This window comes from Calonectris borealis, chromosome 3 (assembly GCF_964195595.1).
Source record: "Calonectris borealis chromosome 3, bCalBor7.hap1.2, whole genome shotgun sequence".
In the NCBI taxonomy this organism is placed as follows: Eukaryota; Metazoa; Chordata; class Aves; order Procellariiformes; family Procellariidae; genus Calonectris; species Calonectris borealis.
This window is the reverse complement of record NC_134314.1, coordinates 81,962,218-81,987,142: the sequence shown is the minus strand read 5'-3', so window position 1 is coordinate 81,987,142 and position 24,925 is coordinate 81,962,218. Positions and strand designations below refer to the sequence as shown.

At 46.2% G+C, this 24,925-nt stretch overlaps 1 protein-coding gene across 9 annotated transcripts in view; it reads left to right on the top strand.

Moving 5' to 3' along the window:
• Positions 1–1,124: 1,124 nt before the first annotated feature.
• TRIM67 (tripartite motif containing 67) overlaps positions 1,125–24,925 on the top strand; it is a 41,339-nt gene continuing 17,538 nt past the window's right edge. For 2 of the 9 annotated variants that reach the window (XM_075146369.1, XM_075146371.1), the window contains exons 1-6: positions 1,140–1,290; positions 1,378–2,078; positions 8,214–8,309; positions 12,034–12,156; positions 13,477–13,587; positions 15,739–15,892. In XM_075146369.1, the coding sequence (XP_075002470.1) occupies positions 1,140–1,290; positions 1,378–2,078; positions 8,214–8,309; positions 12,034–12,156; positions 13,477–13,587; positions 15,739–15,892 (1,336 nt within the window). Of the gene's footprint in view, positions 2,079–8,213; positions 8,310–12,033; positions 12,157–13,476; positions 13,588–15,738; positions 15,899–23,057; positions 23,216–24,925 lie in introns of all 9 variants that reach the window. The other 7 variants (XM_075146365.1, XM_075146363.1, XM_075146368.1 and 4 more) reach the window with 7 other exon arrangements.

Here is a 24,925-nt window from a genome sequence, read left to right as displayed (position 1 = left end):
CGTATTTTCAAACAAACAAAAAATTAGGATCTGCTTATGGAACTGAAATTAATACAGAACTGGCTTTTAAACAAGATAGATGAATAAAGAAAAAAAAGCAGTGAAATCACTCTTATGTATAATCTCTTCGCTATGAAAATAAACCACTGTTACATCCACGCTAAGCATATGTAGAGTAAACAAAACAGATGGGGGATTTCCCACTGCTGGTTTCTTTCTTCTAAGGATGGTTATTTTCAGTTCATAAACTCTCAGCTGTCATCCCTGATTTATCTTCGCAGCAAATTTCTGTTGGGGTTCCACTGCTAGAGCTTGGGCGATGCGGCACGTCTCCCCGCTCCCTGCGCTCTTCCGCCCCTTCCAGCCACAGCATCTGTAACCGGGGTTCGCGCTTCCCTTTTAACCCCTTTTTCACTCTTCCCTTTAACAGCGCCTGACATTTTGAGCATCTCGGTTGTGCTCCAGCACGGTGAGGTCTGTACGAAGGGGAAACACACTCCTAGTTTGTTGGAAAGCGTCCTCCTCCCTCCTTCCCTCGGGGAGGGGAGAAAGGGCTACTAGGGATAACGAAACCCCGCCTGCGCTCAACCCGCTACCCAAACAATGGCTTATTTAAACGTATAAAGACATCGCTGTATAGAGATCCTTTAAAAAACGTTTTCGCCGTCCCCAGCCGTAGCGCGAGCGATCACGTATTTGCTGGAAAGGGCTCCTCCCGCCCCCTCCTACTCCTGCCCTCCCTCCTCCCCCGCCTCCCTTCCCCATATATTACTACTCTATGCCACCAACGTTAAAACAGCCCCACCGCGCTCCCTGCCCGCGCCACGGCCGCGAGTGAGCCTTTCCCTCGCCCCAAGCTGCCGCCAGCCGCCGGGCGGCTCCTTCGGCCCCGGCCCCGGCCCCGGCCCCGGCTCCGGCCCGGCCCCGCCGCGCCGCGCGGAGCTGTCTATCCCCGGCGGGTGCTGAACCGCCCGGCCGCGGGAGCGACGGCCGGAGCCCTCCCGGCCTCGCCCCGCCGCCCGGAGCCGAGGTAGGCGGCGAAGGGCGCCGCGGGGGATGGGGGGAGCCGGCGGCTGCGGCGACCCCGCGCCGCCCGCCTGAGCCCGCCCGCGCCCCGCACACAAAGCCGCGCCGCGGCCATGGAAGAGGAGCTGAAGTGCCCGGTGTGCGGCTCGCTCTTCCGGGAGCCCATCATCCTGCCCTGCTCGCACAATGTCTGCCTGCCCTGCGCCCGCACCATCGCCGTGCAGACCCCGGAGAGCGAGCAGCACCTGCCGCCCCTGCTCCACCCGCGGGGCCCCGCGCCGACCGCCGCCGCCGCCGCCGCGCCGGGCCCGGGAGCGGCCGCGGGCTCCGCCGCCTGCCCGGACTTGGAGTGCGCGGCAGGCGGCGGCGGCGGGGACCACGCGGACAAGCTGAGCCTGCACAGCGAGACCGACAGCGGCTACGGCTCCTACACCCCCAGCCTGAAGTCCCCCAACGGCGTGCGGGTGCTGCCGCTGGTGCCGGCGCCCCCGGGAGCGGCGGCAGCGGCGGCGGCTCCGCGGGGCGCCGGTCCCGCCAGCTCCTCCCTCACCTGCCCGCAGTGCCACCGGAGCGCCTCCCTGGACCAGCGCGGCCTCCGCGGCTTCCAGCGCAACCGGCTGCTGGAGGCCATCGTGCAGCGCTACCAGCAGGGCCGCGCCGCCGCCGCCGCCGCCGCCAAGTGCCAGCTCTGCGACCGCAGCCCGCCCGAGCCGGCCGCGGTGCAGTGCGAGCAGTGCGAGGTGCTGTACTGCGCCGCCTGCCAGCTCCGCTGCCACCCGGCCCGCGGGCCCTTCGCCAAGCACCGCCTGGCGCCGCCGCCCGGACACCCGGGCGCCCCCGGCGGCGGCGGCGACGGCGGCGGCGGCGGCGGCGGCGGCGGGAAGGGGGCGGGCGGCGGCCGCAAGCTGCCGACGTGCGCCGAGCACGACCTGGAGAACTACAGCATGTACTGCGTGACCTGCCGCAGCCCCGTCTGCTACCAGTGCCTGGAGGAGGGCAAGCACGGCAAGCACGAGGTGAAGGCCCTGGGCGCCATGTGGAAGCAGCACAAGGTGAGTCCCCTCGGCCGGCCGGGAGGGGCTGAGGCAATGCGCAGCGCTGGGAGGTGTTCGTCCCAATGCCCTGACATCGGGTCGGAGTTTGTGGGACGTGAGGACGCTTGACGTCCATCGTCCTCCCAGACTTTTTTCCCCTTGGCACGGTGCTCTTAGGCCTTCGGTCCTTCTTGACTGCCCCGCGACTCCGCGGCCTCTGCTCAGGGTTAGAAAACCCACAGACTCCCTCCCGTATTGGCCTCACCTTGTCTCAGCCAGCAAATCTCAGGCTAAACCAGGCACCCAGAGACACCTGGGATTAGCGAGTCTGTCTCACTAACTTGTTTGCCATTCACAGGGTCTTTGGCCACCCCATCCTCTCGCAGGTGGCAGCAGCCGCCTGTGAGGAGAAGGAGAAGACAGGATGGTCATTCCTTCCTTTCACCGCCTCCCTTTCACCTGAGTCTCAGTGGGAGCTGCCACAACCATTTCCCACCACATCTTCCTCCCTGCCATTGTGTCAGTGAGGGAGAGTGGCCCGGAGCCACCCAAATGTTTTAGACAGGAAAGTGTGATAGAGAGGATCACGGGACATCATGGCGTCTCCTGGGCCTCAGAGAGACCTCCCCTCCCTCTCAGTTCCCAAAGAGGCCAGAAGGAATGGCTGGAGGGACTTTCGTGACACGAAAATGAGTAAGGAAGAGTAGGATGGATGGGGTCTGGGGACAAGTAAAGCTTTTTCTGATTCACATAACATTGCGATCTGATTCATGCTTCCCCGCAAGCGATGCTCCCTAGCCCTCCCTGGGGCCCCCATGGGAAGTCTTCAGAGCCAGCCGCTTTGCAGCACAGGCAGTTTGCCGGGTTCTAGTAGAGCTGCTGAGTCACTTGGCCACGCTCTCCTTGTTAGAAATAAGACTTTGCCACCATTCGAATAAAGAGCAAGACATGAGCTTAGAAGTTGAAAAAGTATGTGAAGTTAGCTCATTCTTGCTAAGAACGGTGGACTCTGGAAAAATGATTGGTTAAAACATATGAACGTACAGAGGGGACTTCAACACCTGAGCACTGAGAGCAGTCCTTTGCAGCTTCCCGCTGTCCTGGGGGGAAAGGACTTCTCCCACAGCTGTGCAAACAGCGCTTGGCTAGCTCTGCGGGCAGCGGGATTCCCTTCTTCTCACTATGCTGCAGTTAGCAGTAAAGAAAGCACAGAGAGATCCTTTCAGACACTGGAGGAGAGGACAAAATCTAGACTGGTCTCATCATCCCTCAGCCATGGAGTGGCTGAGCACTAGCTAGGCTAAGACATTTGGGAGGGAAAAAAATCAACTTTCGATTTTAAGATTCAAAAAAGGTGCCACTTGGGGTGATCTGCATGGTTTGTCCATCTGAGAAAGACAAACTTCTTCAATACGTGTTTCAGTTTGAATACTCTCTGCCACGGGCTCAGCCATCTCCTCCCTAACGTGGTGGGTGTTTGTGCTGAGGAGACGTTCTCTTGGCTCAGAAGGAGCAGGTTACAAATTCACAGCTATTGCTGCTCGTGCTAATGGCAGGATCCACTGCTGAGCAGAATTATTTTCATGAGCAGGGACTGCGTTCACTGTGCAGGTGTGGCTGATGTTTTGGAGTGTGAGAGACCAGCTTGTGCTGTATTATGGTCTACCTTGAGATAAAACTGTTTGATGCCTTTTGAACATTGTGATAAACTCTGGTGTAATCAAAGTGCACAGTCAGTCATTTTCTTTCTTTCCTACTGTCAAATGTTGTCAAAAGAAAGAACAGTACCCTGGTGGTTTGTATTTTTACTGCATTTTTTTCTGGAGTAAGGTATCACAGAATGTGATTTTCTCTTGATTTACAGACTCAATCAATGTGAAAATTCTAGCAAAAGAAAAAAAATACTCAAAATTAACTAATTTGTGGACTCTAAAATTGTGCTCTTGTGAATAGTATTTTTTCCCAGAACAATGAACTTGGCAGAAAATAAATACAATGGAACCATAGAGCCAGACAGCCTAAATCATCAGCTCACATTCATTCAGATAAATTGTTTTGGAGTTAGATACTTCTGCTTAGAAATAGTTGTCAGATACAGCAATTTCTACAAGTTTATTACCTGTTACTTTGGCCAAACCATAAATTACTTACATTGAGTGGTATGCCAAACGTAATTCAAGTTTTATGTGTTCGCTCCAGATGCTCCAGGTGTAGCTGGTAGAGGCAGGTAGAAGAGCTTGTCTGCAAGCGTTCTTAGCCCAGGAAATTTGACAGACTGACAGCTGTTCACCATCAGCTGATAAGCACCTGCTTATCTCCTTCTAAGGCCAGTGGCTGGTACTCTTCACCTAGGAAATGCCAGAGCCATTTCCCCACTTTTCACAGTTTCATCCCACACCAGCAAACTTGAACCAGTTTTTCTACAGACTTCTAGAACTGCTTCTCCAGAGACCCTGCCTGCCTTCAGCTTCAGAATCCATTCCCATTCCACTTCTGTATCAGCCTTTTGTTCAACCTGTTTGACTGCTCCTTTGTCTGGGCCTTATATAGTGATTTAGTGGCAAATAGAGTGTATAACTTGTCCATACAGTGCTTCAGACAGTGCAGTGAAACGTGCATTTACCCTCAGCTGTACCGCTGGCGTGAAAGCTGTACCAGACTGGTTGGCCCTTGTTAAAGGTGCGGGTTTCCCCTTTACGCTGCTGTATGTAACTTCTTCAGAGAAATTAATAATTGTGTACAATAAAAACAGGGGCCCAATGGCATAAATCAGGGTAAATCCACTGACTTAACTGGACTTTATTATATTCACTTGCATGAACTGTGCACCTAGACCAAAAGTTTAAGTTTATGAAGTAAAACTGTGTAAGTCTACTGCCAAAATGAAGTCCTTTTAGGTCTTCATAACAAGAACAGTGATACTGTTGTCAGATTTAAGTTGGTAGGCTTTTTGACCTACTAATACGAGGAATGATGGTGGACACATTTCAGCTCTGCCCATTCTGAATGGTGGTGTATATATATATACACACACACACACCAAAACGCTGAAAAAAAAAAGCCAAGCTGGGTAGGTCTGTGATGGGCAAGCAGGCAGGTGGTCGAAGGCAAGTATCAGAGCCTGAACACCTGCCTTTATTTGCCAGCCTGAAGAGTTGTCCCAAAACATGAGGGTTGTTTCAGAATTCAGCGCCAGGGTAAGCTTATCTAATCAATAGTTAATCTGCTGCTAAAGAGAGATGGAGGGAAAACAAATTAAATGAGCATGAACTGTTCAGTTGAAAAAGGATGTTGGCATTATCTGGTTCATTTTCTAAAATCAAAGGAAGCATCGGTCTTCCATGCCCATCTGCGTTTAATTACTCACCCTCATTATCTCTCTGTTCCTGTATTTGATAGAAGTAGAAACTTGGTATCCATCTCCAGCATCCACATTTTTGGTTGCAAGACCAGGTATTCAAGTAAAGATAACGCCAGGGAGAATAGCGTTCGTCAGGAGTTATCAATCGTTGCAGTCAATGGAGCTTGTAACATTTCACTTTGGCTTCCAGTAAATATTTCTGCAGCACAAAAGATTGCTCGGTGTGTACAGGGCATTTTTTATGGCTTGGTCGGTTTACTGAGGGCTTAGTCATGTAGCTCCATTTGATTTTAATGGGAAGTGCATGACTAAATTCCACTGCTTTGTAAGGTATCTTTTACAAATACTTGGAAAAACAAGGCTATTATCTCTAAGTAGGTTTCACAAATGGAGATCTGGTCTTCTCCTCGGCTTCACACTGCAGTTGCGTTAATGCAACCACAGGTTTTAACGAACACGGCAATTCACTTATGAGCCCTTTGAACAATGATGTCGTTGCGTTTCCATTGCAGCTCTTCGCGATGGGAGCGTGCCGGGAGCCAGGCGTGACTGTGCTAATTGCCATCGTATATATGCGGGTTACAATTTGTCTGCAGCGATTCAGTTTCCTGTGGCTGCTGTGATGCCCACATACAGCTTTTGGCTCTTCTTATCTGGTGAAATGCACTTTGAGTTGATTTGAGAGCTAGGGCAAATGTTGGAAAAGTGGAAATTTTACTTTTGTTGGGACCAACCATTGGTTTTGATTTGAAAGAAAGGAGCCTTGCCTCCCTGGGACAATTTGGTCGGGTCAGTCAGTGGCAGAGCATACCACGCTTTTGCCACCTATTTCTTTCTCGCTTCCTCCCCAGCTGCTTGGTCATATGCCGCTTCCACCTTGTCCTGCCTCAGCTTGACAAACCAAAGGCTCAAACGTTGCCTTATGGATGGAGCGCAAAGTGCAACCACGACCAGCCCCTGGAGAGCTGATCTGAAATCCTGATTGTCTGATCTGGCAGAAAGGGGCCCTTTCAAGGACTTAGAGTTTTGTTCTGTGATCTCAAGTACTGCTCATATCAAACATCATTGCTTTAAATTTTTGTGAAGTGACAGGAGTTTGTGTAAGAGAATATTAAATATTCAAATATTGAGAAACATACACAGTAACGTGTCTTCCCATTACATTTGCCACAAATGAGTTGTGGTAGAGCATATTTTATTTTCAAATTTAGCGCTAATGTAATACCTACAACTGGGCTGAAAGGAAAAAGTTTGTGTGAATATGAGGAAAAAAACCTAAGACGGCTTTTTCTCTATAATTCAGTCCCAGCTGTCAGTCAGGGTTTGTACCCACTTCCCGCAGAGCCGTGTGGGGTTAGGCAGTGCCTCTGCCTGCGTAAGGCTGCCTGCCTCGGAGCTGGGCTGGGAAGTGCCCAGAAGGAGCTGCCAGGGTCTCCTCTTCCCTCTCCCGCGCGAATGAGCGAGCACAAGGGGAGGATGAGTAGGAGACATTCAGGCAGGAGGTAAGCACAAAACTTTGGGAGCCTGAAGAAGTGAGCTGTGCCCTTTTCAGGGATGGAGTAATTTACTTCCCTCCAGGAGCAAGAGGGAAGCAGAGAATGAGTGCTGACTTATTGAATTCCAATTAGGTCTCCTCTTAGAGGCTCATAATCTTTGTGCCTTCCTACATACAAGGCTCTGTCTCGAGGCACGCTCTAGTCCTAGGGAATCAAGAAGAGGAATTAACCTTCTGAAAGCCTGACATGAGCAAAGATACTTCGTTTTTCATTTCCTGATGTCAGTTGTCGTATCCATTTGGCGAGAATAATTAACTGGGCATTGGCAATCTGGTAATTGCCAAATCTGCCTGAGGGGTGGAGCCACGAAGAGAGTGTCTAACCTGCAGGACACTCAAGATGGGACCTCTCTGGTCACTCTGTGTTATGTCTGCACAGAGGAGTAATGCTGGGGTTTCCCATGGGCTGACAAGCGGAGCAATACAGTTTCTGTAATCCCAGAATCCCGCTTCCCGGGAAGCTGCGCCAGCGCTGCTCGGCTCAGACCGCGGTGGTTCTGGGTCTTCCACAGCGGCAGAACCACCGTTTCCTTCCTGTCTTGGAAGTCCCTCAAGAAGCTGCTTGCTCATTTTAGAGATCTCAGGTACCAGCTGAGGAAAGAGGATGTTGCATCTTCAGTGTGGACTTAAAATAGATACAGTCCTTGTCTCTCACCAGTCAAAAGTTAGAGAAAGGTTTTTTTCCCAACTTTTCTAGAAATAGTCACCATTTTGTTGGGTTGGAGCATGGGAAACCGGAGCCCCAAAGGGACATTACTATAAAGTCTGAAAATGCAGATTTGTCTTAGTCCTAGTGTATCTCAGGTTTGGTAGAATCAACGACATGTATAAAAAAATCAGGCTTTGATGAAAAAAAAGTGCCATTTTGGAATGCACGTGGGGATTTTTCAGCACAACAGATGCTACTGTGTAAGTGTAAGACTATTATTTCCTTATATATGTGGGTAGCTGTCTTTTGAAAAGGTATTTTGACTTACCAAGTCACTGCACTAAAGTGGAATGTGCAGACACAATACTTGACTGCACCCACATGCATATTTTACCTTTATTAAATCCTATTACAATTAAAATTTTAACTGTTCTTTTCTAGCACAAACACTCTGTGCATGTAAGAACACATGTGACAGCAAGTAAGCCCTTTAGCACATTATTAATCATCAAAACCAAGGATTAGTAAGAAACAGATTTGCATTTTATCTCTAATTTTTCCTTTTTTTCCCCCCTTTTTTTCTTGCAGGCACAGCTGTCTCAGGCTTTAAATGGTGTTTCAGATAAAGCAAAGGAAGCTAAAGAATTTCTGGTTCAGCTGAAAAATTTATTGCAGCAGATCCAGGTAACTGTAGAATATTAGCTGTTTTGATAATACAGTAATCAATAGAACTGAGTGAATAATTTATTTGATGACTTTGTCTCCTGTGCTGTTCTCATCTTTCCTGGAATCATCTAACCTTTCTTGAATGGATTTGCTAGGCAAAATTATTCATCAAATAATGCCTGCAAGACCCTCTTAGCTTCTAGATTGTTTGCTGTTTATTGCAAGAAACTGATACTCAATACTGGACATCTGAGCTGTGTTGATCAGTATTTGATTGAATCTATCGGTCATGCTTCTGGGCTCCTTCCTGACTGCAATTGCTTCAGTTGGGCATTTAGGATAAGTTCTCATTTTAACACATTCAAAATTTACTACTCATCTTACATTTTCTAAAAATGTACTCGTTTCTGGACAAAATCCAGTCAACCTGTTTATTAGAGAATTTGTAGGAAATCAAAAAAAAAGAAGAAGAAACAAATGCTGCTAAATCAATGTGGTCATTTATTGAAGCAGAAGATATTTTCATGCCTATAATTGCCCAGCTTTAATAGTCAGAAGAGGGCTCATGGTGAGTGCAGTAATTGAGGGCACAAACCCAAACTGAAATAAGTCCTGTTTTCAACCAAATTTAGACTGGTCAGTGCTGGAGATCAGACGATCCTCAAGGTCCTTCTCACCCTGCAGAGTGTGGCTGGAAATATGCTGCCGTAGTTTGAGCTTCACAGCACCCGGGAGGGGACACTTTTATCCGCAGCAGCAGTGCTCTGCGGCGGTGGTTTGTCTGTGGGATGTACATCATTTGGTCTGCGATATGCCCGCTCTGCTGCTTGCTCATCTTTTATCAACGAGCAAGTCCTGTGCCTGTTACTAACAGAAAGCCAAAGCGGAAGTTCGAACACCTGTATTTAGTTTAGAATTTAATCATTCAAATATTCCACTTAACACTCCAGATGATGAATTCATACCACAAATGCTGCCCAAGCTCTCAGGTTGCCACAGGGCAGTGTAGCTACCCACCCTCACAGTCTTCTGCAGCCACGTGGGCAAGGGAAGAAACCAAAACTGGGAAACTGGTAAAAAAAAGCACATCTAACTGAAAGAAACCAGTGCGAAGCCACCGACTGGCACCTGTCACATGCCACGTTTCGGTCACAGTGTGAGGTTTCTCTCAGCTGACTTTACCCATCTAAAAGTTAAGTAGCTCATCTAACCTAGTCCTTAGGGCTTCTTTCATTGTCCAAGGAGAAGGACAGGCACCTCTAGAGAACAGTTCTTCCTGACTCTTCTTGAGTCACCTAGCCCTATTAAAAATGTATTTTTCCCTCCTGAAACCTAAAAGTGGCCTATTACAACTATTTATGACTATGCTGTAAAATCCTTTAATGTGTTTCAATAAAATCACTGCCAAATTGCTTTGCATAAGGGAACTGCTACAATTAGATCAAAAGACCAAGCCATTTCTTTGATGCTGCTCATTGCTTAAAATGCTAGAGGAGAACACCGAAGAGGAAATTGTATCCAGCAATCACTCTCTAACATTTAGGCATATCTGGGCACAAAGCTGGATCTGAACCTCACGTGTTGAGCCGGTCTCCAGCATGAGTCTGAGTGAGGACATCAAATGTCAGCAAACCAAAACAGCAGGACTAATCAGCTGCATATGTATTAATAAGTAAAACAAGGCTAGGGCATAACTCTGAGTGCTAAAGGATGATCACCCACGGAGTTTAACCCTTAATGAGCTCCCTGGCATGGTTTTGTCCCGTGACAAATTGCACTCTTCCCAGGTGATGCCTGAGCAGCATTTGATGATAGCACATACCAGGGAATACTCCTGGTAGGCAGGTTTGGTACAGCCACGCTATTTTAGGGGAAAGGATTTAGATGTATCATGAGCTGATCTGTGCCTTTTGGCATCTGGACAAAAAAAACAGTTCTTGGACTGTTATTTGGGGGGGAATAGCCTTTGTGTGTAGAACCAGAACCATGTATCTCAGAGCAGGTTATTTCTAATGGAAGTATTATGATGGTTGCCACACACAAACATACAGACATTTACCCCTCAGCAAAAATGTCTTTAAAATGTATGTTTACACAAAGGAGTGAGCAATATGTACATTTTATTACCCTGTCTCAATGCACAGCAGACCAGACAGCCATCTGCATTCTTTATCTCCTCTCTGAGTTTGCCAGAGCTACCAGGAGCTACGCTTTTATCTTGCCTGCGGCAGTTTGCAAATTCATAATGTACTTTTCTTTTCCCTGCTTTGCAGATCTCTTGTTTCCCCCTCTTTTTTCCTTCCCTTCTCCTTTCTGAGGTCACTTTTAAAGCTCGCGGTCTCTTCTTTTCCGAAACTGCCTGTTCCTCATTGCCCCTCTTGCTTCCTTGCTCCTTCTCGTTGCTGTCATCATCTGATTTTCACATTTTCCTATCTGCTGTAACAATTTTATCGTTCCTCACTTGAAAGAGGCACAGCGCCAAACCCCCCGTTTGATGTGTGAACAGGAAATCAGGGGAGAAGTGGTTCAGGCTTTGTACACAAACCAGCACTTCAAGAGTAGCTGGGTGGAAATGGGCTTCAGAGGGAGTCGGGTGTGATAAAAGCCGAGGAGGGAGAGATGCAAACAGGAAGAGTCTGAGACAAACCTGTGAACAGTAACTGAGCCGTCTGGTGTCTCTCCCCCCACCCATCTTGCTGGCGGGGTCTGGGACTGCGGCAGGGGCCTCTCAGGGAAGTGTGACCCTGCGTCCCTCAGCTGGAGAACGAGATGCATGGATCACAGTGAGGGAAGGGAATACAGTGCTGAAAGTTTTGCCCTCTAAAGAATGAAGACAAAGCAATGAACAGAAAAGAAGAGAAAAGCATAAACAAAAGAGCTAAGAGGTAGTGATCAGTTAAGGGTGTGCGATGGCTTTCCATGGAGATGCTTCTCCTTCAGCACATGTTTACAATCTTCTCGCATTTAATGTTTCTTTTTTGTTTTTTTTTTTGTAACTTGGGGGATTGGGAGGAAAGCTCATAGAGCACCTGAATATCTCCTGGAAAGAGGGGCTTGAAAGCTTTCTCCTTCTTCCAGTCTGACAAGCAGGGGAAGCGAGGGAGAGCCTCCCTTTGAACGGGTGCTACAGCATCAGTTCCACGGCCAGAGAAAGCCATCCCTAGGAGGGGCAGCTCAGGACCTTGTAGTACCATCTACTCAGACTTCTACAGCTGCAGTGGGATTCTGTGGTAGCAGGGTTTGTTCCCAATTGATAGAACAAGGGTTTATGTAAGGCTAAGTGATATACAAAATCTGAGGGATTTGTACCTGATTAATTTCCTTGTAATAAGCCTGTAGACCAGATTCTGGTCCATAATTCTCTTCTAATTGCCACAGTGTAGAGCCAGAGATTTCAAAGCTGCTACAGTGGGATAATTAAAACAGAATCAGGCAGAACCCTCTTACGTATACGTATGCACTGTGTATGTTAGGTTTAGATTTTACATTATGTTGTACTACATCTGTTGTCCAGAAAGTGCCAGTAAATCAGGGTTTTAAATAAGTCCATTTTGTGGCATAGCGTCTTACTGTTTCATTTTATAGCATGCAGCTATTACTGGTACAGCTATAATGAAATCAGAAAGGCAACAGAAATGCTGAAGTCTTGAAAGGAAATCTTTTCTGAATGGAAAACCAGGTAAGAATGAACAAGGTGTAAAACATGCTTTCTTTGATGAGTATGACTCTTGCCTTCTTCTAGGAGAACGGGTTGGATTATGAAGCCTGTCTTGTCGCTCAGTGTGATGCCTTGGTTGATGCTTTAACGCGACAAAAGGCAAAACTGCTCACAAAGGTGACCAAAGAACGTGAGCACAAGCTGAAGGTGAGCACGACTCTCGTCAGCTGAGCATGGCTGTTGATACCTGGCGTTACTGTGCATTTTGTTAAGTCTCCAGCCCTTTACACCATGAAAACTCCTAACGACCGAATCTTAAAGTCCTTCAGCAGGTTCCAGTTCAGCAACTTGGTGGAACTGTGCTTATACACTTAAAATGAGGCTTATACTTCAGCAGTTTGTTGAATCAGGCCATCATTCTTTATTTATCTGATCGTTTTGGGCTGTCTTTTGAGAGGTGCTTGTCGGTGAAACCTGTGTGGTTTGGATTCTGGGACCTTCCAAATGCAAGAAAGCCCTTCTGCCCAAGTGAAATGTTGGGATTTTGGTGTCTCTTCAAACCTTTGAAATTCAGGCAAGCCACCCCCAGAAATCCATGTGCTTACTCAAAAGATATTAAAGAAATGCAGTAAAGGGAGGGGTGCGAGAAGAAAGCTATAAATGGTTGAACAAAGTGGTAGTCAAGAAATGTTTGAACAGACACATTTCTTGAAACGTCAAACTGCATATGTGATTTTGAGGTATTCAACTGTGCCAGTAACATTAATAGTATCTAAGACAGAAGGAGAAATTGAAGTGAAAAATCTAACATGACAAACAATGAATAAAATCTACCTGAGATCAGCATTTAAAAAAACCCCATGCTTAACAAGAACTAAAACTTAGGACATACTGCAACAGCACAGCTAATCCTGCAGTTTATTCCTGTTAGGCTGTTGTACCTCAGGCGCTGTGCTATCGAACACAGTGCTATTAGGCCTAGTGTACAGCCACGTGGCAGCAGAATCAAGTCCAAAATCTGGAAAAATGAAATGCAGCTTTTTTATTTCTTAATCCCAGCAATGCGTTCTTAAGCAGAGCAGGATCAATGGTGAATTGTGAAGAGAATGGTGGAGTATAATCTGCAAGAAACCTCTCCTGCAGTTATCCTCTATAATATTTGCTTTTTATGTGAAGGATTTTTTAAAAGCTCAGACTTCAGTGAAAGTGTGATGGTAAATGTGAATACTGCAAATGCAGAAACGTGTTCTGTGCTCTTTCTGCCCTGAGCAAGCCTGATCTTTGAGCAATTAATCTGCTCTGAAAATTGAGATTCCCTGTGCACAACATTTTGCCAAGCTAATTATCGGTATTTACAATACAGAGCGAGTGAGTGTAGCTGACGGAGATATGGCAATAGCCATATGGCAGCTAAATTAAGCATAGCTTTAGCACACTCTTCCATTCGTTGTCTCTTCTGAAATAATTTTATACAATTCACTGTGAACTGAGGCAGTCATCAGAACTGTACTGATGCTTGTTCTCCAGGTTGTTTGGGACCAGATAAATCACTGTACACTGAAGCTACGCCAGTCAACGGGGCTTATGGAGTACTGCCTAGAAGTTATCAAAGAAAATGATCCCTCTGGGTTTTTGCAGGTATTTTTCTTTCTGATGTTCTGGGGAAAAAAAAGAAAAGACATTATAATTAAACTAAAAATGGATGGCTTTGCTAATTAACCTCTTCCACCTCCAAGGCAGGTTCACCTTAGCTCCTGTTAGTGCTGTCTAAAAGCTCAGATAGCCTGGTGACTGCATGAATGTCCCAGCGCACTCTGACCGGGGTGTGGAGTTAGCGGTCACACCTGACTGCTGACGTCTTTCCTCTTGCCAGCCTTTCCTTATGGGCCAAAAGAGAGATGCTGTGCAGTTAATGATAACTTTCTGCAGAATACTATTTTATTCTCACCTGAGAAACCCAACACAGCGCCTCACAGAGCTCTCTGATTAATTTGGAAAGGTCTATGACTCAACAGAGTAGTAGTACTCCCCTTTCTGCTTCTCCCCTTTGCATTACTCTTTCCCATGTGAAAGAGTCCTTTCAACATCTCCCCTGTGAGGAAATCCAGCCTTAAGGGCTTGCGTGTAGCTTTGCTTCACTGGGGTTGTTGCACCTCACAGGGCTACAAGACCTATCGTGTAGCTGGAGGATCCAGGTACCCCCTCTTTGCAAAATATGGCCAACAATTGCAGGATATTGTTTCTTAGGTGCAAGAGGTGAAAGTGTCTATTGAAGAGATATAACAGTTTTAATATCCAATTAATTATTTTGCCTAATTGATTCTATTATTTTTATTAATTATTTTATTTTGCCCTATTAGTTTTGTTGCCTTATTAATTGCCTAAGGAGAAAGGCACATCAAATAAAATGATCTGGACGTGGCTGTCAGCTGAACAGGGCATGCCACACACATGAATGCATGAGTGTCAGGGGGCTGTCACAGCATCCCTAAAAAGCAGGATGAGAATTAGCCAGCTTAAAACCTGTTAGCACTCCAGATTGATTGTTACTGTCACGTCTGGTCTCAGGCAAGAGTGGGGAATGTGTGGTGTTTATTAATCTCAAGACTATGCAGATTTTAGCAGGCTTGTCGGCAGGACAAATGAAACCTTTAGGTCTTATCTACATGCTAGCTAGGTACGTGCTTCGTTTTCATTTCAGCTTACTTTTCCTGTAACCTTTGTGGCTTCATTCTTTGCAGTCACCTTTTACAAAAAAATACTTTTGTTTTTACCTTTTCCTGGTTTATCGAATGATGCTTTCAAGGCAACCAGCAAAACACTGAGACACTGCCTTACTTAGAGCAACTGCTTCTGCAGCCAGGACATTGAAAGACAGCCGAGGGATCCAGCATCCCAGTAAGTGACTCCAAGGTTGCAGGGAGGCTACAAGATGCTTCTCCACTTCCTGCACAGACTGACTAGGAGCTGTTGATGCAGGGGCTAAGACAGGAGTGTCTTTCATTAACAGTAATGAGAAAAGGTATCTGAAACTCTCTCTGACCTATCCAGAAGAAAATTCAGCTCCCTGTGATTTACAGGAGGCTCACTGGGAGGGACTCCAGGTAGCCAAATGGCAGCTTCACTGAACTCAAGGACGGTTGAGTTCATTGATTTCTGCAGAACCAGGATTTCACTTCTAGACAAGTCCGTTGCGATCATCTTAGTCTGACTTTTGGCCTAATTGTCTGTGGGCTGAGCTAGAGCAAAGCTTTAAAAATGAAATTCAGTTTTGATGTAATGATAGAAAATCCATCATATTCTTCAGAATTCTATCTGACAATTTACCACCCTCACTGTGAGAAATACACACCTTCCTTCCCATTTGATTTTTTTATTCTTTTCGGCTTTCATCCACTGAATCATCTCTGCTGAATGGAGAGACCCTCTAACATTTAAGCCTGTCTTTATGCAACTGCTTTTTAAACAGGAGAGCAAAACTAGACTGTGCATATCAGAGAGCAGAGTGCAGAAGTATATATGGCATTCAGAGGCGTGATATGTAACATAATCTTAACTGGCTTTATAAATGCGATTTTTACTTTCCTACCCTAAGATAAGATTTCTTTTGAAAAGACGAGGCGAAAGGATGCAACATAAATGGAACTCACCCCAAAATGACCAGATCCCGTCTCAGCTGTCGTGCTGTCATATTCCGGGTTTCATTGTGCTGTATCTATCTCGCAGGCATTCTGCCACTTTTAATGTGTGCATCTGCTGTTTCATTATAAGCCTGACACTCTCTTTCAGATTTCGGATGCTTTAATCAAGCGTGTTCAGGTATCTCAGGAACAGTGGGTCAAAGGAGCCTTGGAGCCAAAAGTGTCTGCTGAGTTTGACTTGACTCTGGATAGCGAACCTTTACTGCAGTCGATACACCAGCTGGATTTTATTCAGATGAAATGTAGGGGTGAGCTTTTATGATTTTCTTTTTTCTGTTTTTCATGCATGTGTTGAAACAGTGCTGGGAAGAAGGGGGACATGGAGAGAGGAAAGAGGAATTACTTGAGATTGCTGGGTAGTTTTAAAAGGTTTTCAAGCAAATTCAGATTACTGGGTGTTTCCTAGAAAGGTGTGCTCACCTCACACGCAGTGACCTGAACAAGCTCAGACAGAGATACCAGGTGCAGTTAAAGATTTGAAAAGAGATTCTTCAGAATAGGACCATCTATCAGCTTTGAAGATTAAAAAGACATTAGCTGCATGAAACTTTATACCATTTTACAGCATTCCTAGATTTAACATGGTTAATTCAAAATACCAGTTACCCCTATCTTGTCAGGAACAGCTGAAGTAGTAAATAAATATTCCCGCACACACACATATGCTTGAATAGGGACACCCCCCTCCCGCCGCTGCCATTTGACTTATATCTGGACTGTGCTGCTAACAGTGCCCAGCCTAAAAAAAAATCGTGAGGCAGAGATTCACAAGGGGAAAGTAGCTCCATGGCTATACCTTCCTTGATTCCAGGTATCTGAATGATCTCGAGGGACACACTATAGGGAAAGGAGGTTAAAAAAAGTATTTAAAAGCAGAAGCTGATGAACGGTAGATGCCATTGGCAAAAAAAATACTAACATCATGTGCTTGTAATGAGCTTGGTTTACATGGAGCAGGATGAGAACTGCATCAGAATTAGATAGATCCATAGACCGGCTGGATTTGAAGGCCATTGTGCTCCCTGGGAATGATGCCATTAGCTTCCTTCAGTGGTGATTCAAGCCTTAATTATACATGCGGGTGACAGGGTAGAGGCTGCCAGAAGTCAATGAATGAGTTAAGGATAATTGTGTCGTGATGCCAGATGTGGGGTTTTTTGACGCCAAGCAAGCATAAAGATTTCTGTTCAGTTTATCTGTCCTCTCTGGGCCTAATTCTGAACCTAAGAGACCCAAGATGAAGTAATTAAGGTGGATAATTTGGCAGATAAATATGTGGAGAAACAAGGATAAACAGTTAAAGGCCAAAGTCTGCTCACCAAGAATGGTTTGTATCTTGGCATAAATGGGCTGCATTAAAGTTACTCAAAAAACACCTGTGAAACGTTAACAGCCAGGAAAGCGGAGTCAAGAGACAAAGACTATCACTGATAAAACTTCTCCGAATACTGTCTGCACTTATCTTTTTAAATCAGTTTCTATTTAATGCTGGCCATAGTTATTGTTGAATATATTTAACACTAATCTTCCGCCAGTCTCCTTCCCAAACATATGAAGAATTTAGTTAAACTATCCACTTAGATTGCTAATTAACCACAGGTCACTTGAGGTGAGAGCAGCTTGGGTATTTGGCTTTTGGACATTCATCTGGCTTTAACCTTGAAGACTTAGAGACTTTAATTGAGCCAGATTCACTGGAGCTTTATGAAAGGTAGTGCTGTCTGCTGATGCTCTCATTTATCATATGATCGCAATGAAGCTCTGGTACCGAGGAGCAGAGAAGAGGACAGGACTGCTTCTGCCCAAACCTGCGCAGAGGTTATGAACACCCTGGGGCTTTGCTCCCCAAGTGCTTCTTAACAGTTAGACCTCAGGAAGGGCTTTTGCTTGAGCTGTCTTGGCCTTGACCAGGGAGTACCTGCTGCGTGTCCCATCAAGTCGGTCAGCACACTGGCGTGACCATGTACACGCCATGCAAAGAATGGTGGAAATGCCATTTATCCTGACTACGATTCCTTCATAATGAACTGCATTATTCTTCCTCACACCCCTGTGTGCCCAAGCAGTACAAGCCACTGACCGGTCCCAAGCTAACATTCATAGCTATTGAGGATTGTTTAGTATATAGAGGTGTATTTGTATTTTTCAGTTTATGACTGCAAATCAATTTGCATTTGAACTGCTCAGTCTGACACTTTTGCAATTTTTTTCTGAGGTTTCCCTTCATGACTGTTGTGGTTTAACCTGGCAGGCAGCCAAACACCACACAGCCACTCACTCGCTCCCCCCCTGCAGTGGGATGAGGGAGAGAATCGGGAAAAAAAAGTAAAATTCATGGATTGAGATAGACAGTTTAATAGAAGAGAAAAGGAAGGGAAAATAATAATTATAATAATGATAGAATATACAAAATAAGTGATGCACAATGCAATTGCTCACCACCCACCGATGGATGCCCAGCCAGCCCCCGAGCAGCAATCGCTGCTCCCCGGCCAACCCCCCAGCTTGTATGCTGAGCATGACGTCGTATGGTATGGAATACCCCGTTGGCCAGCTGGGTCAGCTGTCCTGGCTGTGCTCCCTCCCATCTTCTTGTGCACCTGGCAGAGCATGGGAGGCTGAAAAGTCCTTGACTATTGTAAACATTATGTAGCAACAACTAAATCATCAGTGTGTTATCAACATTATTCTTGTACTAAATCCAAAACATAGCACTATACCAGCTGCTAGGAAGAAAGTTAACTCTATCCCAGACGAAACCAGGACAATGACCTCAACCAGCTCTGCATTATTTTTTTATGCACAGTGGTCTTGCATCTAGAAATACAGGTACCACAGAATAAGCAACGCAGCATTTCAGCAGCGAGCACCCAGACTTACTGGGAACATCACTTTGCTGACTGTGAGGAGAAGCTGGTCTTGCAGGGTGATGTTTTGCTATTTATCACCATCAGGACTTGTATATTTCTGAGCCTCCAATTTCACAAAGAAAAATCTATGTGTCTCCACATCTACTTCTCTTTCTCCAATCCTACCTACCCCAGCGCACCAACAAGTCATCAATCTTCACCAAATGTTGGTGTTGAGGGGAGTGTTATTAAGTCAGTATACTAGTTGATCTGACAAGAGTAGATGCATTAAAGATATCAGAGATGATCTGTAAAGGGAGTTTTGGGGAAACCTAGGAGAATAGGGCCAGCGTGGCTTTTACAACTGCAAGTTGTTTTGTTCCAAAAGCTTTGCAATGTAAGGTCTGTACTATTGTTATTGATGCTTAGTGCATGACTGAACTTCTATTTTTTTTTCAAACTCTGGCCTCATTCAACCTCAGTGAGTTTGCAAGGGTCATTTAGAGTGAAAGCATGCTTGTAAGTAAACATTGATTCACTGCGTTAGACAAAGAAGAATGAAAATGAGGACAAATCACATTACATTTGCTTTGATGACTTGTTCATGTTCCTTACTGGTAGACTCTGTGTAAGCCCATATCTAAAGCTAATCTCAATAAATAAAGATCAGGGGGTGTTTTTTCTTTTTGCAGAAAGGAAAAGAAATTCGGTAACAAATTAAATGTGCAGAAATGTGATAGCTGCAGAAGTAATACTTAAGCAGTCATGTTGACCAAAGGGTCTCACTCATAGCCCTTTGGCAAGAGTCCCATGCTCCCCAGGCTAGCTGATCTGCTGAGACACATGCACAGCTCTAGTAATTGCTGGCATTTTGAGCTTTCCCAGAGCCCTTTCCTCTGTCCATGTTTTCTTCTCTCTTTTGCTTTTTCTGAGTGCCTTAGCACAAAATTCCTGTCCTCTTTGATGACTGGCTCAATGTGTACATCAGATTTCATCAGTTCAAGCTATGGGCATAGGCAAATATGTGTTCCAGGTTTGTTTTGTTCAAACAGCTGGAACTGTCATGCAATCTTGGTTTGTTGTAAAACAGAGACTAGGCACAAAATAGGAAAAATACAGCTACTCTCTACTTTTCTGTACCACCTCTGAATACTCACTCATATACCCCTTCTCCTTGTCAAGAGTGACTCCTTCCCTCTTGTGCAAACTAGTCCATGAAGATTCCCCAGACATATCTCCTGCCACAAATCTCTGCTTCTCCAGCCACGAGCTGCACAGCCCTGATAATGAAAGAGTAACCGTTTCGTCGTAGGCTTTATCACTGATTCTGTCTGCTCTGCGTCATGGACCCAGGTCTTTTTGCCTGTGGTCTTTCCTTCTCTCTCGAAAACACTGTTTGTAGGGCACTTGCTACAGCAGTGACTCAGGCTATTAGAGGGACGTACTGCAGCTTTGGAGGAGGTCAAAGTTTTCATGTTTCTGAGGGTCCCGTTCTTTCACTGCATTTAGTCCTTTAAAAATCAATCTGGAAAGGTGGAGGGCACCATTGCACTACTTGCTTGTCAAGAGGACAAATAACAGACAACATCTTAGAGCAGCCCTGAGAGAAGATCAGCTGTGAGATACATTGAGCAATGGGTTTTTGAGACTGCTGAGTTGACATGAGACATCAGTATCACATTTTTTAGCTAAGTGCGACCTGCATGAAGCACTTTTAAAATAGCAGGACATCATTCAGACTCATTAATAGGTCTTGCTGTGCCGATGCAGTATCAGTTCTCCCTTTATATTTTTAATCTTTTACTTCAAAAACTCTCTAGAGGACTTTAAGTTGAACAAGAAGTGGGACAGTACTGTGATTTAACATCTGAGTCTTCTTTTTTTTCTGACACTTAGCCTATATTTTTCTTTTCTTAGTCCTGTCCCATTGCTCTTCACTATGAAGTATATCCCAGTGTCTTGATTATTCAACTCACTTTGCACTTTCCTGTGACTTTTACAAGTCTTTACCTTTTCTCCTCCCAGAGGGAATCTGAGATCAAGGCAAATCTCAGCCCATCCGTGTCCAGGGGAGGAGGCAGGAGGGCAGGCGCAGCAAGCATCATCCAGCAAAGCTGCACAGCTGCTTGGTGGGAGCTCCTTACCTCTCCTTCAGCTACTGTAGGTTGTGCAGTTCAGGCCACAGGCTGGCCCAAAGGGAGCAGGAGGCTGAAAAGGGTTACTCACAAAAACTTAAATGTCCAGTGACACAGTAAAGAAACCCAGGCACTTCCCCATAGTATGTGTGACTCTCGCTCGTAGGGCCAAAATTCACACTGCCCCTGGGACGTGGCAACAACAGCACTTTACCATATGAAAACATATTCTAATCCTAGATGACATTCCTGTTTCCATAATTAAAAGGGACTCGTAAAACACTTACCCTCCCCCAGAAATTCTGCTCTTTTTTTTCAGCGTTGTGCATTACGTGAACAGTCCCTGAAAGCCTCCCGTCAGTGTTCCTAGGAGATCTTTGCAGGGCGTTGGAGAGGTTAGTGGTTTATTCAGAGGTGGGGGGATGTTGCCTATTTTGCACTTTATAAACTTCAGAAATTAGATTTTCATCCAGTTTTGCCAGGGGGAGTCTCAGAAGTGGGGAGGACCGAGCGAATGCCTCCCGAGAGGGTTAACCAGTTAGCTAAAGTGGCAGGAGTGTGGATGGCTGATACAGCCCTATCTTCGCCCAGGCTCATCAATCACTGGAAATACACAAGCTAACAAACACAGACAAAACCCTAAACTTAAAGTGGTTCACTTAAAAAATCCCATTACCTCTGAATTCCTTGTTTTCAGGCTTTTGACTCTTGTAATGTCACATTTCTGTTACTTCTCTAGACACAGTGTCTCCTAGAGAAAAGTCTGAACTTTCCATGTGAAAAAACAAGGAGGTTTTCATTTATGACACCCTCTGAGTCATCCTTAAATATCAAGGAATAAGAACAAGGCTTTTTTTCTCTTTTCACAGAAAAACCTTCAAGAGCTAATTTATAAAGCTGTTTTGTTTCAGACCGCAGTCGTTCTTCTGGGCTACCAACCATCCGCGTTCACTGTGGTGATGGATAATGCCAGTGGAAAGCCACGGTAGCTTCTGCGTTGTTTATCACAAGTATGATGTTGACTTTCGTGTCATTTCCAAAGTGGGGGTGAAGCCTTAGCCCCGTCACACGGTAGCGTCCACTTTCCCACAGACTGCTTGGTACACAAAACGCGAACAGTCCTCTTTTATCCGGAGAGGTAAAATAGGACGAAAGGAACAGCTCAAGGGCTTAGGTCTCACGCAGACAGAGGGAGGAAAATAAACTAGAGGCTCAAAGCAGAGTAGATAAAAGAAGAGCAAACTGACATTGTTAAGAGCTAAGTCAATGAATGCTCAGAGCACTCAGCTCCTTTTAAGACACGGTCGAGCTCTGCAGAAATGATCCTGAACGGTGAAATTCAGCCGTGGGCAGAAGACCAGGCAGGCTCTATGCATCACTTATCCCACTTTTAACCTGTGCGATTTCAACAGTGCGTAAGATACGTGCCAGATCTCTCCAGAAGACTGAATTTTCACTTTATAATTTCCAGCAAAGAGTAAACGGTGAGAGTTTAGTTGTGTTTAGCAGAGAAGGTGTGGTGGAGGCCTCTTTCCCACAGAGGCATGGCTGAATGTTTTACTCTATTTATTTTTGTTTTTAAGATGCTGGTCCGGTCAACAGTCTCTTGGTGTTTCTCCTGAGCGAGTCACTAAAAAGGCGTGTTGGTAGATAACTTTGCACCTGTAATTTCTGAGAGGAGAGAGCCACAAGCAGTCTCCTGTGGTGCAGAAGTTCCTTTTGCCACCTGAACCAAGGGATTTAGATAAAATTTGCAAATGGAACAATTTTCTTCAACAGTTTCTTTTAAGTATGGCTGCCATAAAGATAACATATCCAGGGTGGTTTTGATGAAAAACTGGGTGGGTGGTGGTGGTGTGTTAGATTAGATTTAAAAAAAACCCAAAAACCTATTGTGAAGAATTATTTTCCTGCTGTCGGTGTCAGGCTCTATCTCGCCGCCGCGCTGGGAGGAGTGGCTGCTCTGCTGGTTAATAACCCAGTTCTTCGTTAATGAGCTGGGCTTCCTGGCAGCACTGCGTCTTCCATGCTGCCCCGTGGCCCGAGACGCCCCCTGCCACCGCTGCTCCCTCTCTCCTTTTGGGGACAGCAGGGGCAAAGTGCTCTAGCGTGAGACAAAACTCTTCCAGCCCGTGACCCCTGGGAGGGAAACCAGAGGTGAGGACCCCAGACTGTCGTTCTTATGAGGCACCAGAAGCATGTCCAGATACATTCCTGCTGATGTATTCCAGCCAAATGATTTGTCTAACCGAGTAATGACATTTTGTTATATCATTTTTACTGCCTTTTGTTTCAAGGAAGGGAACGGGCCCTCTTCCTAACGAATATTGACTCCCCTGCGAGGGGAGGGAGGTGAGCGGTCGCCATACTGCTCGCGGCACAGACTAATGGGGTAGGGCAGAGTTTCACTAATCTGTACCCAGTTCCTGTTCCAGTGCCACCCGTCCCATTACTGCAGCTGGAGAAGTGTTGCACCAGAAACAACAGCGTGACGTTGGCCTGGAGAATGCCACCTTTGAGCCACAACCCGGTGGAGGGTTATATCTTGGAACTTGATGATGGAGATGGTGGCCAATTCCGAGTGAGAATTTCATTCAGCATTTATTTGTGTTTCTTTGTATGTGAGTTTCTTCAGGATATGGATTTGTGTCTGTCCGAGGGTGGGGAGAGGGGGTAGGAAATGTATGGATTGTCAAAACATCCCTGCTTCCGTCGCATGAATGTAGAAAGCAGTGCAGATGCTGCTTATTAGAAGGACCCCCAGCTTGGGTAGGAAATTTGGTTGAGGTTATTCTCAGGGCTCTAGCAAAGAGGGCCTTGAGTGTACCAGAGCAGAAAATCCCATACCAGCCTACAGGAGCTGAAAGTGGTTCATTCCATAAAACAGAGATTTCTTTGAAACCCCTACTCTTGTCTGTCCATAGCAACTCGTTTCAACAGCTGAGATCCTTGCTCCAGAAATGCAACTCAATTTTTCCTGGTTTTCTGAGTAAAAATGGGATCCTGCATAAAAACACGGGATTTCTAAATCTTTTCTCTGGGAGTGGAGGAGACCTGGCTGGTGGAAGCTTTCCGCAGACACGCTGCGATGGGGTCGGTAAGCATGGGGAGGCATCCCGAGTGGGGTCTTTCCAGACCCTCAGGGTGATGCCACAAGTGCTTGCTCCTGGCTGCAGATGCAGGGTACTTATAGGCTCCTGTCCCTTCTTGCCACATCCCGATAAACAAACTACAGAAATAATTCAATCAGCTTTCTGCCAGCCGTGTCCTGCTGGAAGCTGTGGCCCTTCCTCCTCATGCTCCTGTTGCTCCAGGACCAGGCTGGCCCAGTGTGTTCCCTAGGGGCTAGTGCCTTGAAAGCATCTAGAGATCATAGAATCATAGAATCATAGAATCATACAGGTTGGAAAAGACCTCTAAGATCATCGTGTCCAACCGTCAACCATGTCCACTAAACCATGTCCCTAAGCGCCTCATCTACACGTCTTTTAAATACCTCCAGGGATGGTGACTCCACCACTTCCCTGGGCAGCCTGTTCCAAGGCCTGACCACTCTTTCAGTAAAGAAATTTCTCCTAATGTCCAATCTAAACCTCCCTTGGTGCAACTTGAGGCCATTTCCTCTCGTCCTATCACTTGTTACTTGGGAGAAGAGACCACCACCCACCTCACTACAACCTCCTTTCAGGTAGTTGTAGAGCGCGATGAGGTCTCCCCTCAGCCTCCTCTTCTCCAGACTAAACAACCCCAGTTCCCTCAGCCGCTCCTCATAAGGCTTGTGCTCCAGGCCCTTCACCAGCTTCGTTGCCCTTCTCTGGACACGCTCCAGCACCTCCATGTCCTTCTTGTAGTGAGGGGCCCAAAACTGAACACAGGATTCGAGGTGCGGCCTCACCAGTGCCGAGTACAGGGGCACGATCACCTCCCTACTCCTGCTGGCCACACTATTCCTAATACAGGCCAGGATGCCGTTGGCCTTCTTGGCCACCTGAGCACACTGCCGGCTCATGTTCAGCCGGCTGTCAATCAGCACCCCCAGGTCCTTTTCCTCTGGGCAGCTTTCCAGCCACTCTTCCCCAAGCCTGTAGCGTTGCCTGGAGATCATTGTGGAGTACAGCTGCTCTGTTCACAAATGGGAAATTTTGCCAAAAACATGTGACGTCATTTCTTCAGGAGCTGCAAACTGGCTTCTCACTGGAAACCTAAAGGTTTCTCAAGCTGAAAATGGCCTGGCACGGGTCCACCTAAGGAACTGCCTCCCCGTGCCAAACCGCTACACCCATAGCCAGCA